Here is a 17211-nt window from a genome sequence, read left to right as displayed (position 1 = left end):
CCCAACATTAATGTACACACCTCAAATAATAACAGGGATACAGCAACAAGTGAATCTAAAACACATGCACTCTAAGCTATTTCAATCATTGGTATGAATCAATCAATTGTATAATTGACACTGGCACTCTAGTTAATTATCCACATTGCACAATGTAATAATACAGACATCATTATGGAACTATATGTACATTCAACAAGTGTTCAATGGTTATTAGTGCACTACATGTTGTAGTACATGTACTTGTAATAAGAAATTCCTGTTTCTATCATGATCAGTTTATTTTCTATTTTTATTAAGCTGCAGCACAGCAAACAAGTTCTAAACAAACTCACAAAGAAACAGTATGACACAAGGTGGCAGCAGATAGGTGCCAAGGTAACTCTTTGTGTATGCCTAGATTGATTTAAACCATGAAGATTAACCTACATGTAGTATGCCTAGCTTACCAAAGTCACACATTCAAAGAGTCCTATAATTTATCATAATAGACATGAAAGGAATCCAGTTTTTCTTGATAGAAAAGGAGTGATAAATTGTGTACTTACATGGACATTCAAAGAAGAACCAGCTGTCATTAGGACATAGCCCTGCATCTATAAAGGTATTACCATCATTATCCAACTTGAGAGGTCCTGTAAGACTGCCCTCTATACATTTACCAAGTCCATTGCTTTCCCCAGAATCACACCAACCACAGTGTGGATCAGCATGACATGCATCACAGGTTTTCAAAAGGGAACAGTTAGAGGCTGAAATCAAATCAAATGTAGCATTGCGTTCATTAACAAGAGTGTAATTCATGATGAATTAGTTACTAGATGTACACAGCTATCAATCTAAATTTTACTACACTGCAAGTATTGTATGACCACATCTATCCTGACCAATGGAATCGATCCTAACTTTGCTCAAATGAAAATGACATGGACTACATGTACGATCATAATTAATCTGGAACTCTTCTTGTCATGCTTGTGGCACATCTCTTAGAGTTTCAGTGTTTTACGGATATTAAATGTACTTCTCAGACCAAAATTGCCCTATTTGATAGACATAAATTTGCAAAACATACAAGTTGTATATTTACCTGGGCAGTTCCGTTTACTAGTTTGCCATTCCCAGCACAGTCCATAAGGGAATGATGTAATATAAGATTTGGAATCCACACATCGATTTTGATTTGTACACCACATACATCCATCTTCATCTAAGCATTGATTACATGATGTTCGAGAATCACATGTTATTTCACATGTAGAATCACCCCCTGTAAAGAAGTTAATACATTTGTTACTGTATAACCTAATGAACAAACTCTATTACAATTAACCTTGAAGACACTGGACACTATTGGTAATTGTCAAAGACCAGTCTTCTCATTTCGTGTATCTCAACCTATGCATAAACTAACAAACCTGTGAAAATTTGAGCTCAATTGGTCGTTGAAATTGCGTGATAATAATGGAAGAAGAAGAAAAAACCTTGTCACACGAAGTTGTGTGCTTTCAGATGCTTAATTTTGAGACCTCAAAATTAAATTCTGAGGTCTAGAAATCAAATTCAAATATTTCAGTGAAAACATAGGGAGCTGTTTCTCACAATGTTTTATACTATCAACAGCTCTCCATTGATCATTAACAAGTAAGTTTGTATGCTTAGAGTGATTACCAATATTTTAGTGTCCAGTGCCTTTAACATATGCATTGGCTTTATACAAGAATATTCATAAATACCTTGGAATAGTTTGTCTATCCTGATTAGTTGAAAGGAGATCACATGGCCATGTTTTAACAATATAAGATGAGGGGTATTTTAACATGGCTCGGGAAAATTTAGTTAAAAGAGATCACTACCTGATGATTGTGCGGTGCGCTCAAAGTTCACAGCCCAATTTATTAGGTTGCATACTCAGCTTGTGCAAGTTTGAAACTTGCATTGATTATAGCTTATGCGTGCAAGTTTGAAACTTGCATTGATTATAGCTTATGCGTGTCAGTTTGAAACTTGCATCGATTATAGCTTATGCGTGCAAGTTTGAAACTTGCATCGATTATAGCTTATGCGTGCAAGTTTGAAACTTGCATCGATTATAGCTTATGCGTGCAAGTTTGAAACTTGCATTGATTATAGCTTATGCGTGCAAGTTTGAAACTTGCATCGATTATAGCTTATGCGACCAAGTTTGAAACTTGCATCGATTATAGCTTATGCGTGCAAGTTTGAAACTTGCATCGATTATAGCTTATGCGTGCAAGTTTGAAACTTGCATCGATTATAGCTTATGCGTGCAAGTTTGAAACTTGCATTGATTATAGCTTATGCGTGCAAGTTTGAAACTTGCATCGATTATAGCTTATGCGTGCAAGTTTGAAACTTGCATCGATTATAGCTTATGCGTGCAAGTTTGAAACTTGCATCGATTATAGCTTATGCGTGCAAGTTTGAAACTTGCATCGATTATAGCTTATGCATGCAAGTTTGAAACTTGCATCGATTATAGCTTATGCGTGCAAGTTTGAAACTTGCATCGATTATAGCTTATGCGTGCAAGTTTGAAACTTGCATCGATTATAGCTTATGCGTGCAAGTTTGAAACTTGCATCGATTATAGCTTATGCGTGCAAGTTTGAAACTTGCATCGATTATAGCTTATGCGTGCAAGTTTGAAACTTGCATTGATTATAGCTTATGCGTGCAAGTTTGAAACTTGCATCGATTATAGCTTATGCGTGCAAGTTTGAAACTTGCATCGATTATAGCTTATGCGTGCAAGTTTGAAACTTGCATCGATTATAGCTTATGCGTGCAAGTTTGAAACTTGCATTGATTATAGCTTATGCGTGCAAGTTTGAAACTTGCATTGATTATAGCTTATGCGTGCAAGTTTGAAACTTGCATTGATTATAGCTTATGCGTGCAAGTTTGAAACTTGCATTGATTATAGCTTATGCGTGCAAGTTTGAAACTTGCATTGATTATAGCTTATGCGTGCAAGTTTGAAACTTGCATTGATTATAGCTTATGCGTGCAAGTTTGAAACTTGCATCGATTATAGCTTATGCGTGCAAGTTTGAAACTTGCATTGATTATAGCTTATGCGTGCAAGTTTGAAACTTGCATTGATTATAGCTTATGCGTGCAAGTTTGAAACTTGCATCGATTATAGCTTATGCGTGCAAGTTTGAAACTTGCATCGATTATAGCTTATGCGTGCAAGTTTGAAACTTGCATTGATTATAGCTTATGCGTGCAAGTTTGAAACTTGCATTGATTATAGCTTATGCGTGCAAGTTTGAAACTTGCATTGATTATAGCTTATGCGTGCAAGTTTGAAACTTGCATTGATTATAGCTTATGCGTGCAAGTTTGAAACTTGCATTGATTATAGCTTATGCGTGCAAGTTTGAAACTTGCATTGATTATAGCTTATGCGTGCAAGTTTGAAACTTGCATCGATTATAGCTTATGCGTGCAAGTTTGAAACTTGCATTGATTATAGCTTATGCGTGCAAGTTTGAAACTTGCATTGATTATAGCTTATGCGTGCAAGTTTGAAACTTGCATCAATTATAGCTTATGCGTGCAAGTTTGAAACTTGCATTGATTATAGCTTATGCGTGCAAGTTTGAAACTTGCATTGATTATAGCTTATGCGTGCAAGTTTGAAACTTGCATTGATTATAGCTTATGCGTGCAAGTTTGAAACTTGCATTGATTATAGCTTATGCGTGCAAGTTTGAAACTTGCATTGATTATAGCTTATGCGTGCAAGTTTGAAACTTGCATTGATTATAGCTTATGCGTGCAAGTTTGAAACTTGCATTGATTATAGCTTATGCGTGCAAGTTTGAAACTTGCATTGATTATAGCTTATGCGTGCAAGTTTGAAACTTGCATCGATTATAGCTTATGCGTGCAAGTTTGAAACTTGCATTGATTATAGCTTATGCGTGCAAGTTTGAAACTTGCATTGATTATAGCTTATGCGTGCAAGTTTGAAACTTGCATCAATTATAGCTTATGCGTGCAAGTTTGAAACTTGCATTGATTATAGCTTATGCGTGCAAGTTTGAAACTTGCATTGATTATAGCTTATGCGTGCAAGTTTGAAACTTGCATTGATTGAATTTTGTGCTAGGAGCTACTTGTACTTAGTGCTCAACATATTTAGTGCTCGCAGAGTCGATGTGAGCTGAGGCTTAACTCTCAGATTTGTTCTAATCTTTTAAATTGTTTTTGGATGTTTTTAACAGGAAGTTGTTTATGAATACAAAACGAAAAAGAGGTGTTGATTCATTCTTGAAATGTCATTTAAAACCTGTCGGGGCCATGCCCAAGGCATGCGTGTGGTCCTTTATAACATAGCCACAACCCTGACATTAATGAATTAATGAATTACCTTGAGCTGATTCACATTTGCCATTAGAAAACCACTGACAAGATGCTTGCAGGTTGCACAACTCACAACTGAAAAATCGTGTACAGTCCACACTGGGGCAAAAGATGTCATTCTAGTAACAAACAAAAACAGAATAAAATTCATGAAGAGTGTCCATGTAATATGGAACCTAGTAAGACCATATGGAACCTAGTAACTTATTTTTAGTATAAAGCGCTATATAAATGTAATTACTCAAGAGAAGTTCTAAGGTAGAGTTCAGTTTTGTGATGCATTCATTTTCCAATAGACAGAGTTCAGTCTCTAACTTCACACCAACCCAGTGTAAATTGGTTTGTGTTGAAAACCAACAATATGTACAGACCCATTTGTTGACTGATATCCAATGTTATCATGTTATGGAATTTCGATCTGTAAAGAGTATCAAATCAAACACTATGTTAACCTAAGGTTAGAGACTTCTAATTTTTCACCTTCTTAAGGATATAATTATTGAAAAAAATAGTGAATCACAATCTTGAATTTTACCTTGGAGCTCCTGTTTAATTTAACCATATTGCCATGGCAACATTTCTTTGCACTTCTTACCATAGACCTTTTCGCAAATACCTATTGCGCAATCGCTAACTGTTGAATGAGGTGCATTCTGGTCTAGCTAGCTAGCAATCAAACTCGATTGCTACCTAGACCAGCATTTACCTCATTCCACGGATAATGAGCGCATACAGAGTATTTGCGATAAGGTTTATGGAAATCTGGGTTTATGGCACCCCCTACTGCAGGGAATATTATGGGTAATAAGCCTCAAATTCCATGGGATGAAGCTGTAAAATTAGGCCTTATCTCACTGCTTGGTCAGCAGAGCATGAATAATGCTGTAGATAACTCAGATAAGCATACCTTCAGGACCCACATTCATTGAGCTGCTAAGCAGCCAATTTTGTGCTTAACGGGCGCGCCTAGCAAGTTTTTTAATTCATGGCTTTGCATAAGCAAGGTTTTTTGCTTAAAGCGCGAAGCAAGCAAAACGGATCCTTAAAGCCCCAATTTTCAGCCTAAGCACCCTCCCTGTTTAAAGCACTGCACAGAGTGCAACATCATTGCAGTCGGTTGTTAGTGTGGTGGCACAGCTGTGTGTATTTTATTTGTGTGTTAGTGGTAGGTGCAGCGAAGTAAACTTTTGTCCAAAATTGTTTAGAAATGTTGTACAATGTATCTTCTTCTTGTTTACTCTCAAGATAGTGTGTAACCTTTCATAAGGGGTTCAAATTACCCCTTATGAAATATTATTTTGAATGGTTCAAAGTAGCCTTATGAAAGGTTACACACTATCTTGAGAGTAAACAAAAAGTTAACAGACAGAGAGAAAAGGTGATGATTTGTTTTTCATTGCCACTCTGCATTTATTTCCCCCGCCATTTTGTCAGCACTTTCTTCTTTTTTTGCTTAAGCAAACGATTAAAAATATTGCGCACACAGTTCGTTTAGGTGCTTAAGCTAGCAACGACTCGGAAATAGTTTTACGCTTAAGCAATTTTTTCGGCTACAGTTAGCAAAAGAATTTGCTCACCATTAATCAGCTTCATGAAATTGGGCCCTGGTCTGTATGCTTGGTAAGCAGTGCGTAAAGAATACTCTTGATAACTTAGACAAATCTGCTTAATGTGAAGACATTGTTTGCGTTTGTGTGTTTCCATTTGTTGTTGTAAATTTTTCCAAAAGACCTCTCAATCCAATAAGACAAAATTCAGAGTAGATGACTTGCTCAAACAAACAAGCCTTGCAGACCTACCTGATCTGAACATTCTTCAAGTGGTTTACATTCATCGTTGCACCAACCACATCCTGGTAATTGTAAGCAGTCATAACATACATCTTCCACCAGACAGAAGGATTCTAAAACATATACAAATATTATAATACTGTTGTTAACTGGCACATTTCACATAAGATCAGACTTCAAACACATACATCTTCCACCAGACAGAAGGATTCTAAAACATATACAAATATTATAATACTGTTGTTAACTGGCACATTTCACATAAGATCAGACTTCAAACACATACATCTTCCACCAGACAGAAGGATTCTTAAACATATACAAATATTATAATATTGTTATTAACTGGCACATTTCACATGAGATCAGGGCCCAATTTCATGGCTCTGCTTACCGCCGAATTCTGCGCTTACGATCACAATTCCCTGCTTGCCGGCAAGCGCCTCGTTTCTGTGCTAGCATTGTAAGCGTAGAATGCCTAGTAACGTGGAGTACGCACACGCAGAAGCCAAAATTCACCGCTAACTCGTGAAATACACTTGCCGTATAAGCACAGAATTCCCTGCGCCGATTCTGTAAGCATAGCCATGAAATTGGGCCCTGACTTCAAACACATACATCTTCCACCAGACATATAGATTCTAAAACAAACGCAAATATTACAATATTGTTATTAACTGGCACATTTCACATGAGATCAGACTTCAAACAATTGAGTAGCGCCCATTAACATTGTCACCTTCAACATCCTTCACCTAGTGCAACAGCAGTGCAACACTAGCAGCCCATTCAAGTAGTGCAACACTAGCAGCCCATTCAACTAGTGCAAGCAGTGCAACACTAGCAGCACATTCAACTAGTGCAAGCAGTGCAACACTAGCAGCACATTCAACTAGTGCAAGCAGTGCACCACTAGCAGCCAATTCAACTACCGTAGTGCAAGCTGTGTTTATGGTGTAAACCGAGGACTTCTCTTTGTTCTCCCATTGTTTGGACATAGTTTATTTTTCAGACGTCCCAATTGGTTTTGTACACAAAATTTAATCGAGGACGTCCTCGGTGTGACTTTTTCCCGGATCCCTTTTGTTTATAACCATCTCTAAGTCCTCGGTTTGAATGCGTACACATGCCCACACACACGCACACACACGGAAAGACAAGGCAAACACTATATGCCCCTTCGGCTGGCTTTGCCGGCAGGGCATAACAATAATGATAAATTAGATGTTCATGAGTGACTCACTTCTTTCAGCTGGACATTGGTCTGATGAATTGCTATGTGCTATGACATACATGTTGACTTCACCATATGAAATACACATATTGCGTCCATAATCCCATTCACAATTCAGTCCTGGTTTACCATCCAGACAAAGTGTGGTATTCAGCAATACAGAGCAATTAGCTGAAGAAGAACAACAAAACAGACAAAGTGGGACTTGAAGTGTGATGTCAAATTAAACACAAAATTGCAAATAGTTTATTTGAATTCAATAAGATAGCAAACATACATTTATTTAATCCTTTATAAATGAAGATGTATCAAATAAAATTAACCTGTGAAAATTTCATTTCAAAAGATGGTCGCAATTAAAAAATAATCTCTATAGGAACCCACAATATTTGAGAACACTTTTATATTCAAATTTTGAGGGACAAAATTTGATATTTTTTTTCCAATAACCGTAGTTCTTCAAAATAAAATGTTTCTCAAAATGTATAATACTATCCAAACTGCTGTATTTCTAACCAGGAAAGGTTGTTCGCCATTAATTTTTAGGTAAACAGAACCTTTGAGACCTACATGTAGTAAACAGACTAATGTATGTACACATACCTGGGGTGTACAATAAGATACTTTCTTGCATAACACCAGTGAATCCACTATAAATGTAGATTTGGCCTTTATATTCTACAGCTGCATGGCCATATCTTGCTATATTTTGGGACAGGTATCCGTTGTCTGAAATATCACTCCATGTTTTACACTCTGAAACAAAGATAAGGAAATATGATTAGAAACATGGAACAAGAAGTAAAAAACAACAGAATTCTTTACTTTAAGGCAAAGTACAATGTATACTTTTGGTTTTTTGAACCATTTGATTGTTTCATTCAAATATATATGTAGATGTATACAAAAAAACTTACTTTGGAAAATTTCATTTCAAAAGGTGGTCACGTTTTAGAGTTAATGCTGAAAATCGTGGAAGTGTCGTGGCCAAGCGTTTTAATAAGAGCACCGAATTCAAACTCTGGCGTTTCTTGGCTCTGCTTACCGCCGAATTCTGTGCTTACGATCATGATTCCCTGCTTACTTGTGCAAGCAAAGAATTTCTGCGCTAACCCTGTTAGCGTAGAATGCCTGGTAACGCCGAGTTCGCATGCGCCAAAGCCAAAATTCGCCGCTAACCTGTGAACTACGCTTGCCGTAAGCACATAATTCCCTGCTACCATAAGCGCCGATTCTGTGCTTACGGTAAGCAGAGCCATGAAAGCAGAGTGTGGGTTCGAATCCCCAGCCAAGACACTTGTGTCCTTAAGCAAGACACCATTGCTTCGTCCTTCGGATGGGAAGTAAAGCCGTTGGTCCCATATGTTGTGTAAAAGAACCCAGTGCACTTATAGAAAAGAGAAGGGGTTCGCCCCAGTGTTCCTGGCTGTGGCTGCTGTATGCGCCATAGCACCTTGTAAACCCTTATAAGGTGCTAAATAATTCTTTCTGAAAGTTTCTAATTTAGCGCCTTGAGTACCTTGTTTGGTAGATATGTGAGTTATATAAAACTTTGATATTATTATATTATTATTATTTGAGTAAAAGGTTTGATTTGTTTACTTACCTTCAATGTTTTCTTAGATATTGCATTTGTATTGTATTTCTATACCACATGTTATAGATTTCTTCTCATTCTTAGGCTTGCGCTTTAATTCCATTTAAAATGGTGTTCGGCTAAGTAGGATGTAAGTCTGAGTGGTCCCATGAAACCAGCAAGCCAAGGCAAATTATCGGTTGTAGCTAGAAACATACATGTAAGTAACAAAACAGACTCACTTGTATCATAAGCAAGGAAGTCACTAGAGAAGCACTTAGCACCAGTAAACTCTACTGAGTCTGTGTGAGTGTTACCCCCAAACACATACAAGATGTCATTAAGAAGGACTGATGTATGAAGAAACCTTGGCTGGTTGCTAGATGGTAGAACTCTCCTATGGTCATAAACAAATATTAAAGATTCAATTAGCCTTTCAAGAATTTAAATCACAGCTTCTGGCATGATGACCTCAAACAATTGAACCCTTGACACTACATTGCTACTATACAATTGTTGCACGCTGTGATTTGGGGTCCATGGGTTTTGTACACTCGAGGGGAGAATGGCACCTGAGGCGTGATTTGGGGTCTATGTGTTTTGTGCACCCGATGGGGGAAATGGCACCTGAGGCGTGATTTTGGGTCTATGGGTTTTGTGCACCCGATGGGGGAAATGGCACCTGAGGCGTGATTTGGGGTCCATGTGTTTTGTGCACCCGATGGGGGAAATGGCACATGAGGCGTGATTTGGGGTCTATGTGTTTTGTGCACCCGATGGGGGAAATGGCACCTGAGGCGTGATTTTGGGTCCATGTGTTTTGTGCACCCGATGGGGGAAATGGCACCTGAGGCGTGATTTGGGGTCTATGTGTTTTGTGCACCCGATGGGGGAAATGGCACCTGAGGCGTGATTTGGGGTCCATGTGTTTTGTGCACCCGATGGGGGAAATGGCACCTGAGGCGTGATTTGGGGTCCATGTGTTTTGTGCACCCGATGGGGGAAATGGCACCTGAGGCGTGATTTGGGGTCTATGTGTTTTGTGCACCCGATGGGGGAAATGGCACCTGAGGCGTGATTTGGGGTCTATGTGTTTTGTGCACCCGATGGGGGAAATGGCACCTGAGGCGTGATTTGGGGTCTATGTGTTTTGTGCACCAGATGGGGAAATGGCACCTGAGGCGTGATTTGGGGTCCATGTGTTTTGTGCACCCGATGGGGGAAATGGCACCTGAGGCGTGATTTGGGGTCCATGTGTTTTGTGCACCCGATGGGGGAAATGGCACCTGAGGCGTGATTTGGGGTCTATGGGTTTTGTGCACCCGATGGGGGAAATGGCACCTGAGGCGTGATTTGGGGTCCATGGGTTTTGTACACCCGATGGGGGAAATGGCACCTGAGGTGTGATTTGGGGTCCATGGGTTTTGTGCACCTGATGGCTGAAATGGCACCTGAGGCGTGATTTGGGGTCTATGTGTTTTGTGCACCCGATGGGGGAAATGGCACCTGAGGCGTGATTTGGGGTCTATGGGTTTTGTGCACCCGATGGGGGAAATGGCACCCGAGGCGAAGCCAATGGTGCCATTTTCTCCTCGGGTGTACAAAACACATGGACCCCAAATCACATCAGGCAACAATTGTTGGTAACATCATCTTACCATTCTTTCTTCACAAGATCATACTGGTAGAGACTATTTGTCATGAACTCTGAGGAAGACTTCATTGCGACACTAAATCCAGCATGGACATAAATCACATTCTTGCGAGGGTCTAATACACTAGAATGACCATAGGTTCCAATTACTTGAACTCCTGTAGTTTCAGCTATTACCCAAGTCTGGTTCACTGTGGAGTATAAAGTAAAGACAGTGTAAGACAATACATGTTTGGCTGTGTTTCTTAGAAAACACATTTAATAAGTTAATACATGTAGCTGTTTTACACCACCACTGACCAGGCAGAGTTACCTAGATATAAATGTTTTGATAGACTTAAGAGAGGTGTTACTTATGATATCAAATGGTGTAGAAGGAAACACAAAACCTCAGTAGATTTTTTACAAATTATTAAATATCAAACAAGGGTGTTAAATAATTAGAACTGTATATTACTGGAATATTTGTTGGGTTACTTTTTAGCCATTTACCTATATACACAACTATGATTATCTTCCAGTACGCGCTAATCCACCAACCAGATGCTCAAACTGGAGGGGGGATAAAAACATATATACTACTTCCTCTGTTTTATATACTACTTCCTCTGTTTTTATTGCACAGTGCGTTTTGTGAGTGTCAATGCGTCCTGCTCCGTATACTGACAGTGCAAAAAATACATTCTAAACTTTGTGTGCGTGCATGCTGTTTCTGAAAACGTTCTGAAATTTGTAACTTTGCGCGTTGCACATGAGACTGGCAGATAAATTCGTTATAACACACGCGCTTGTGGAATACGAAAAAAATATAGCGCTTCTGCGCCCCATATCCAACACGGCCGAACCACTCGCGCTTGGGTGATAACTTACATCATCCGATTTTGATGCAATCTACTATACATGTTATACTTTACTCACCCAAATTGTATTCCTGTACCATGTTAGTGTAGCCATACTGTGGACTGTAGCCAAATAAAACTAACATTGTTTGATTGTACACATGTGCTGAATGTCCTTCCACACCAACAGGTGGAACTCCGTTATCTGTTGTATTAGGACGAAACCATGTTGATGATGTAACGTTGAAGATGACCAGTTCATTTGTGACGCTCTTGCTGCTTAATGAACCACCATAGATGTAAAATGCATCCTGATAGAATGGGGAAAAACACAAGATCAACTTATCTATATTATACTACACTTCAATTATACTCCTGACGTTGACTAGAGCAAGCTAGTCCAAACGTTGAGACCAATTAAGAACTCACACAGTGCAGTTAACAACAATCCTATTTATAACCTAAAGAAGTAGCAGTCCTAGCCAATTTTCTACCTTCCGCCCCAGGTCGTAGTTAAGAGGACAGTTCTTTTCATGACTGAGAAGTCTCCAGAAATCTGAAACGCTACTCCACGGTAGAAGAATACAGAAGACATGATGTAACCGCAACCAAATTTATATTCAATTTAAATACTGTTAATAAGGGAATAAAAGGGTAGCGATGAGTTCTTACACGGATGTTTAAAGCCGGAAGGGTCGAATTGCCGTGTTCGGCTCGTGCGCTAGCGCACCGCAACGCCACTCTGCATTTATTTCGCCCGCCATTTTGTCAGCACTTCTTTTTGGCTTAAGCAAATGATCTAAAATCTGGCACGCACAGTTTGCTTAAAAAACTATCATAACATAAGTTTTTATCTTCCAGTACGCCCTAATCCACCAATTAGATGCTTGAACTGGAGGGTGGTATAAAAAACTATAACCAACTTCCAGTTTTTATATTGCACAGTGCATATTGTGAGTGTCAATGTATCACGCTTGCAATACGGACAGTGCAAAAATTTAATTCAAAACTTTGCGCGTGCATGCTGTTCGTCGTGAAATAATGTCCTGAAATGTTAAACTTTGGGCGTTGCAAATGAGACTGGAAGATAAAATCATTATCACATGCGCGACGGTCTCGTGGAATACAAAAAAATATAGCGCGACTGCGTCCATATATAACTCGGTCTTCGACCTCGTTGGATATGGTATGCAAAAGCACTATATTTTTCTGTATTCCACTCGGGATTGTGTGATCACTTATTATGATGTAAGCATATGGCACTTAACGCATAAGGCAGTAACAATGACAAACATGTATGAACTACACCATGTTGACTACCCTACCTGATATAAGACTGCAGAATGGCCAAATCGAGTCACTGGTAGATCTCCTTCCGTTTCTAGTTCTAGTGATGAACCATCATCAAGGTTGTGTCTGAGGCATATTCAATCAAAAGGTTATTTGTAGATCAATCAATGCACTAGCATTACAATGATTTTCTGTCAAACTTTCTAAAGAAATAATTACTTGTTTTTTGTTATTTTTTTATTTATTTTTTTTCTAACAATAATGAAACTTTCTATTTTACGAGGAGTACAAGTGTATCAACAGACGTGAATCACTATAGTATAGCCAATGAACTGGGCAAAGTTGATGGTGCTATTTAGTAAATGTTTCTGCAAGGAAGCATCAGCAGGGAACCAGTCAAAAACAATATACATTCATGATGTCATCACATGGTAATTTTGATGGTTAATGTGGTGAACAATGTTATGAAATTAGGGCCCAATAGTACACTTATTATGACCAAATAGACCCCTTGCATGTGACGTCACCCCTCAAAAAATGCCTGCACTGGGGTCAAAAAGCACCCCTCTGTGGTCAGAGGAGGCAAATTATTGGACTAGAGCTGTTCTTTGTGCGTGAAAACGTGCGGGTCACTGTAGCGTTTCGCAGTATGCAAGGGGTCTATTCTCTGTCAGGGTTTGTGACTGGTGCATGAAGTTAGCGTTACCTAATAATGGAGAAGTTACGGTTGGCATTAAAGTCATAACCATCAAGTATCCAAAGTATTTCATCTTGTTGAATAACAGCAGCAGAAGCTCTTCCATAGGTATGACTATCTAGAATCTGCCAGTAACCATCACTGTCTATTTGACCACAATCCCATCCTAAACACACAGGAAATGACACACCATACAATATCAAACTACACTCATCGTACATGTACAGATTACTACATACAGTACGTATTATGAACATAACTCACAAGAAAGGTATGAATTAATCATGAAGGTAGAAATGAAACATTTCAAGGCACAGCCAACCTGCGCCCAAGGGGCGAACAGGCAGTCGCCTCTGTGTTGCCTTCATAAAGTATCGTAACCAGAATTAATTAACAGAAACACCTACATGTTGGATTGGTGCTTCATGCATTCAAGCTTTTCACAATACATCAATTAACTATTTAATTAATTTATTATTAGTGAGGTGGATTAAGGACAAAAAACACGAAGATCGTGACACGGCAGACAAAAGCACCAAATTTTCACCAAAGTATCAGTTTGACCCGTAGATTTAAAAAAAGTCATGCTCCAAAAGATCTGAGCATGGGATGACCTTGAAATTACGTCATAATGACGTCATTACGTCTTTTAATGTAATAAAGCAAACGCAAATACCATGGTTGGTTTTCTACATGCCCAAATTATGTTTCTGAGGCCAAGGAATTTAACGAGGGTGGTATTAGTTTGTAACAAATTAATATCCTTTATGGTGACTATGTTGATGCTCAAAAAATTGCAATGACCTTGACCTTATTACATTGGATTTACTGATTTCTAATGTCACTGATGATTTAATTTCTTCGGTTTCAACTCATCATGATCTTCCTTCTGACCATGCTGCTGTGAAGTGTCTGATTAATATTGCTCGCCCTCCAGCATCAACTAAGACATTACTTAATCGCAAACTTCGTTCAATTGATATGCCTTCTTTTAAATCTGATATTTGTAACTCTTCTTTGATGACGGATCCTGCCATCGATTTAGATGAACTTGTTTTGCAATACGATTCTGTTCTTAAGGATATTCTAGATAATCATGCTCCTGAAGTTCTAAAAACTGTAATACTACGCCCTCATGCTCCATGGTATAGCGATACTTTATGTGCAGCCAAGCAAGTGAAACGTCGTCGTGAGCGAAAGTGGATAAAATCTGGCCTTGCTGTGCATCATGAGTTGTATAAAGAACAGTGTATTATATACAGAGACATTGTAAACAATAGTAAATCTAATTATCATCGCCATCAAATATCCGAGTGCAACCAACGAAGTCTGTTCCGTGATATTGACAAGCTTTCTTCTCCAAAGTGTTTGAAAAAGCTTCCAAGTTTTGATAATCCTGTTGATCTTGCCAACAATTTCGCTAGTTTCTTCGAAGACAAAATTAAGAAACTGTATGGCAGATTTGATAACAATCATGCTTCACCCATCTCCGTTGACATTCATGATCATTGTACTTCGTCATTCGCCACTTTTCGTGTAGTCACTTCTGATGAAGTGATGAAGATGATCAAATCTTGTTCGATTACCTCCTGCAAGCTGGACCCTCTGCCATTATCTGTTTTTAAGGAGTGTTATTCTGAATTGCTGGCAGTCTTCACAGAGATTATTAATAGATCTTTGTTTTTTGGTCATTTCCCTGATCATCTTAAGGAGGCTTGCATCCTGCCACTTCTGAAAAAGCAACATTTGGACCCAGAGTGTTTTTCAAATTATCGTCCTATCTCTAACTTGAGATTCATCTCCAAATTGATTGAGCGTGCTGTTGTTAGTCAACTTCATGACTATCTCCATGAAAATAACCTCCATGCTAAAATGCAGTCTGCTTATCGTCCTTTCCACAGTACTGAGACTGCTCTTGTTCGTGTGCAGGACGAAATCTTACGTGCACTGGACAACCATAAGGAAGCAATCCTCGTGCTGTTAGATTTTTCAGCTGCATTTGACACTATCAACCATGAGCATCTCATCCAACATTTATCTTCACGCTATGGAATTACTGGAACTGCCCTTAACTGGTTCTCTTCTTATCTGAACAACAGAACCCAGCATGTTCTCATCAACAATGTTAAATCAGATCGCCATCATCTCTGGTGTGGTGTTCCACAAGGAGAGATTTCCTGTTTGCAGACGACACAGCCATCACTACACACACACACCAGATGACCTGCAGCAGCTCATGGATCGATGTTCTGCAGCTTGCAAAGACTTTGGACTTACCATCAGTCTAACAAAAACGCAGGTAAGGGGCCAGGATGTTGATGAACCACTGTCTACCAGCATCGCCAACCATGAGCTTGAGGATGTCCATGAGTTTGTGTATCATGTCTCAACCATCTCCGACAATCTCTCGCTGGAAGTAGAACTCAACAAGCGTATAGGAAAAGCTGCCACAACACTCTCCACGCTTACAAAGAGAGTATGATGCAACAAAAAGCTTTCAGAGCCTACCAAAGTCGAGGCCTACAAGGCGTGTTTGGTGAAAACGCTCCTCTACGCCAGTAAATCGTACCCTAGGCTCCCTTCAAGAGCATAGACTCGACGCCTTCCACATAAAGATGCCTGATGCGCATCCTCTGCATCTCCTGGAGAGACCACATACCAATAACACAGTGCTTGATAGAGCGGCAAGTCTCCTTGTTTACCACCCTCAAGTAGAGACGCATGCGTTGGCTGGGACATGTCACCAAATGGAGGACGGACGTTTCCCAAAAGACCTCCTGTATGGAGAGCTGGCATCAGGGAAGAGGACGTTCGGAAGACCCAAAGTTGCGCTACAAAGACACTTCTAAATGTGACCTCAAGTCACTTGCCATCAATACAACCACCTGGGAAGCAGCCACTGCAGACCGATGAGCCCGGAAGCAGGAGGTGCAGAGAGGTAACGGGCAGATGAGGGATGACTCCCGAGGAAGGCCCAGCCTCAAGCAGTTAGAACAGCTCCATCTTTCACCTGTAGTTATTGCGGTAGAGACTGTCATACCAGCATTGGACTCTACAGCCACACCATACACTATTCCCTAGCCGACATCCAATAGCACAACTCTGCGGTTCTCAAGGATTGACGGATGCCTACTACTATTAATACAAAAAGTTTAATTTTTGACCCTATTTGAGACTTTTTTGCAACCTTTCCTGTGAAGTTCCCCATATTCGCTATTCCACATAATTAATCTGACCTATAACCTATATCCGGTAAGAATCATTGTGTTTCATTGTGTTTAGTGTTTTGGTGGATAGTATTGTTTATGATATCATGATGAAACACCACGGTAATTATACCATATGAACACAAAAAGATTAGCATTTTGGCGAAACCACACGACATTAATTTTGTTTTCAAACTTGGTGTGATTTGTGTAGTATTGATGATGATCACGTCATAATTACATCATTATACTCACCATAAAGGATATTACTTTTTGTTACAAACTTATACCACCCTAATTCAAATCCTTGACTTTTACAAAGATAATTTTGGCATGTAGACATCCCACTGCATGGCATTTTCCTATGCTTTATTACATAAAAAGAAGTTATGACGTCATAATGACGTAATTCAAGGTGATGCCATTCTCAGATTTTTTGGAGCATGACTTTTATGAAATCTGTGGGTCAAACTGATACTTTGGTGAAAAAATGGTGCTATTGTCCGCCGTGTCACGATCTTTTCCTTAAT

The 17211-nt window shown here is 39.2% G+C and overlaps 1 protein-coding gene across 5 annotated transcripts in view; it reads right to left on the bottom strand.

Moving 5' to 3' along the window:
• The window catches only part of LOC117294366 (attractin-like), a 51146-nt gene that overhangs the window by 19946 nt on the left and 13989 nt on the right, over positions 1–17211 (bottom strand). For all 5 annotated transcript variants that reach the window (XM_033776738.1, XM_033776739.1, XM_033776740.1 and 2 more), the window contains exons 6-16: positions 13485–13641; positions 12814–12904; positions 11568–11799; positions 10654–10840; positions 9238–9392; positions 8023–8175; positions 7429–7590; positions 6195–6298; positions 4403–4514; positions 1091–1270; positions 549–752 (exon numbers count right to left, since the gene is read on the bottom strand). In XM_033776738.1, coding sequence (XP_033632629.1) covers positions 549–752; positions 1091–1270; positions 4403–4514; positions 6195–6298; positions 7429–7590; positions 8023–8175; positions 9238–9392; positions 10654–10840; positions 11568–11799; positions 12814–12904; positions 13485–13641 — 1737 coding nt within the window. The remainder of the gene's footprint in view (positions 1–548; positions 753–1090; positions 1271–4402; positions 4515–6194; positions 6299–7428; positions 7591–8022; positions 8176–9237; positions 9393–10653; positions 10841–11567; positions 11800–12813; positions 12905–13484; positions 13642–17211) is intronic.

Source organism: Asterias rubens, chromosome 9 (genome assembly GCF_902459465.1).
Source record: "Asterias rubens chromosome 9, eAstRub1.3, whole genome shotgun sequence".
Taxonomy (NCBI): domain Eukaryota; kingdom Metazoa; phylum Echinodermata; class Asteroidea; order Forcipulatida; family Asteriidae; genus Asterias; species Asterias rubens.
This window is presented reverse-complemented; position numbering and strand designations above follow the sequence as displayed.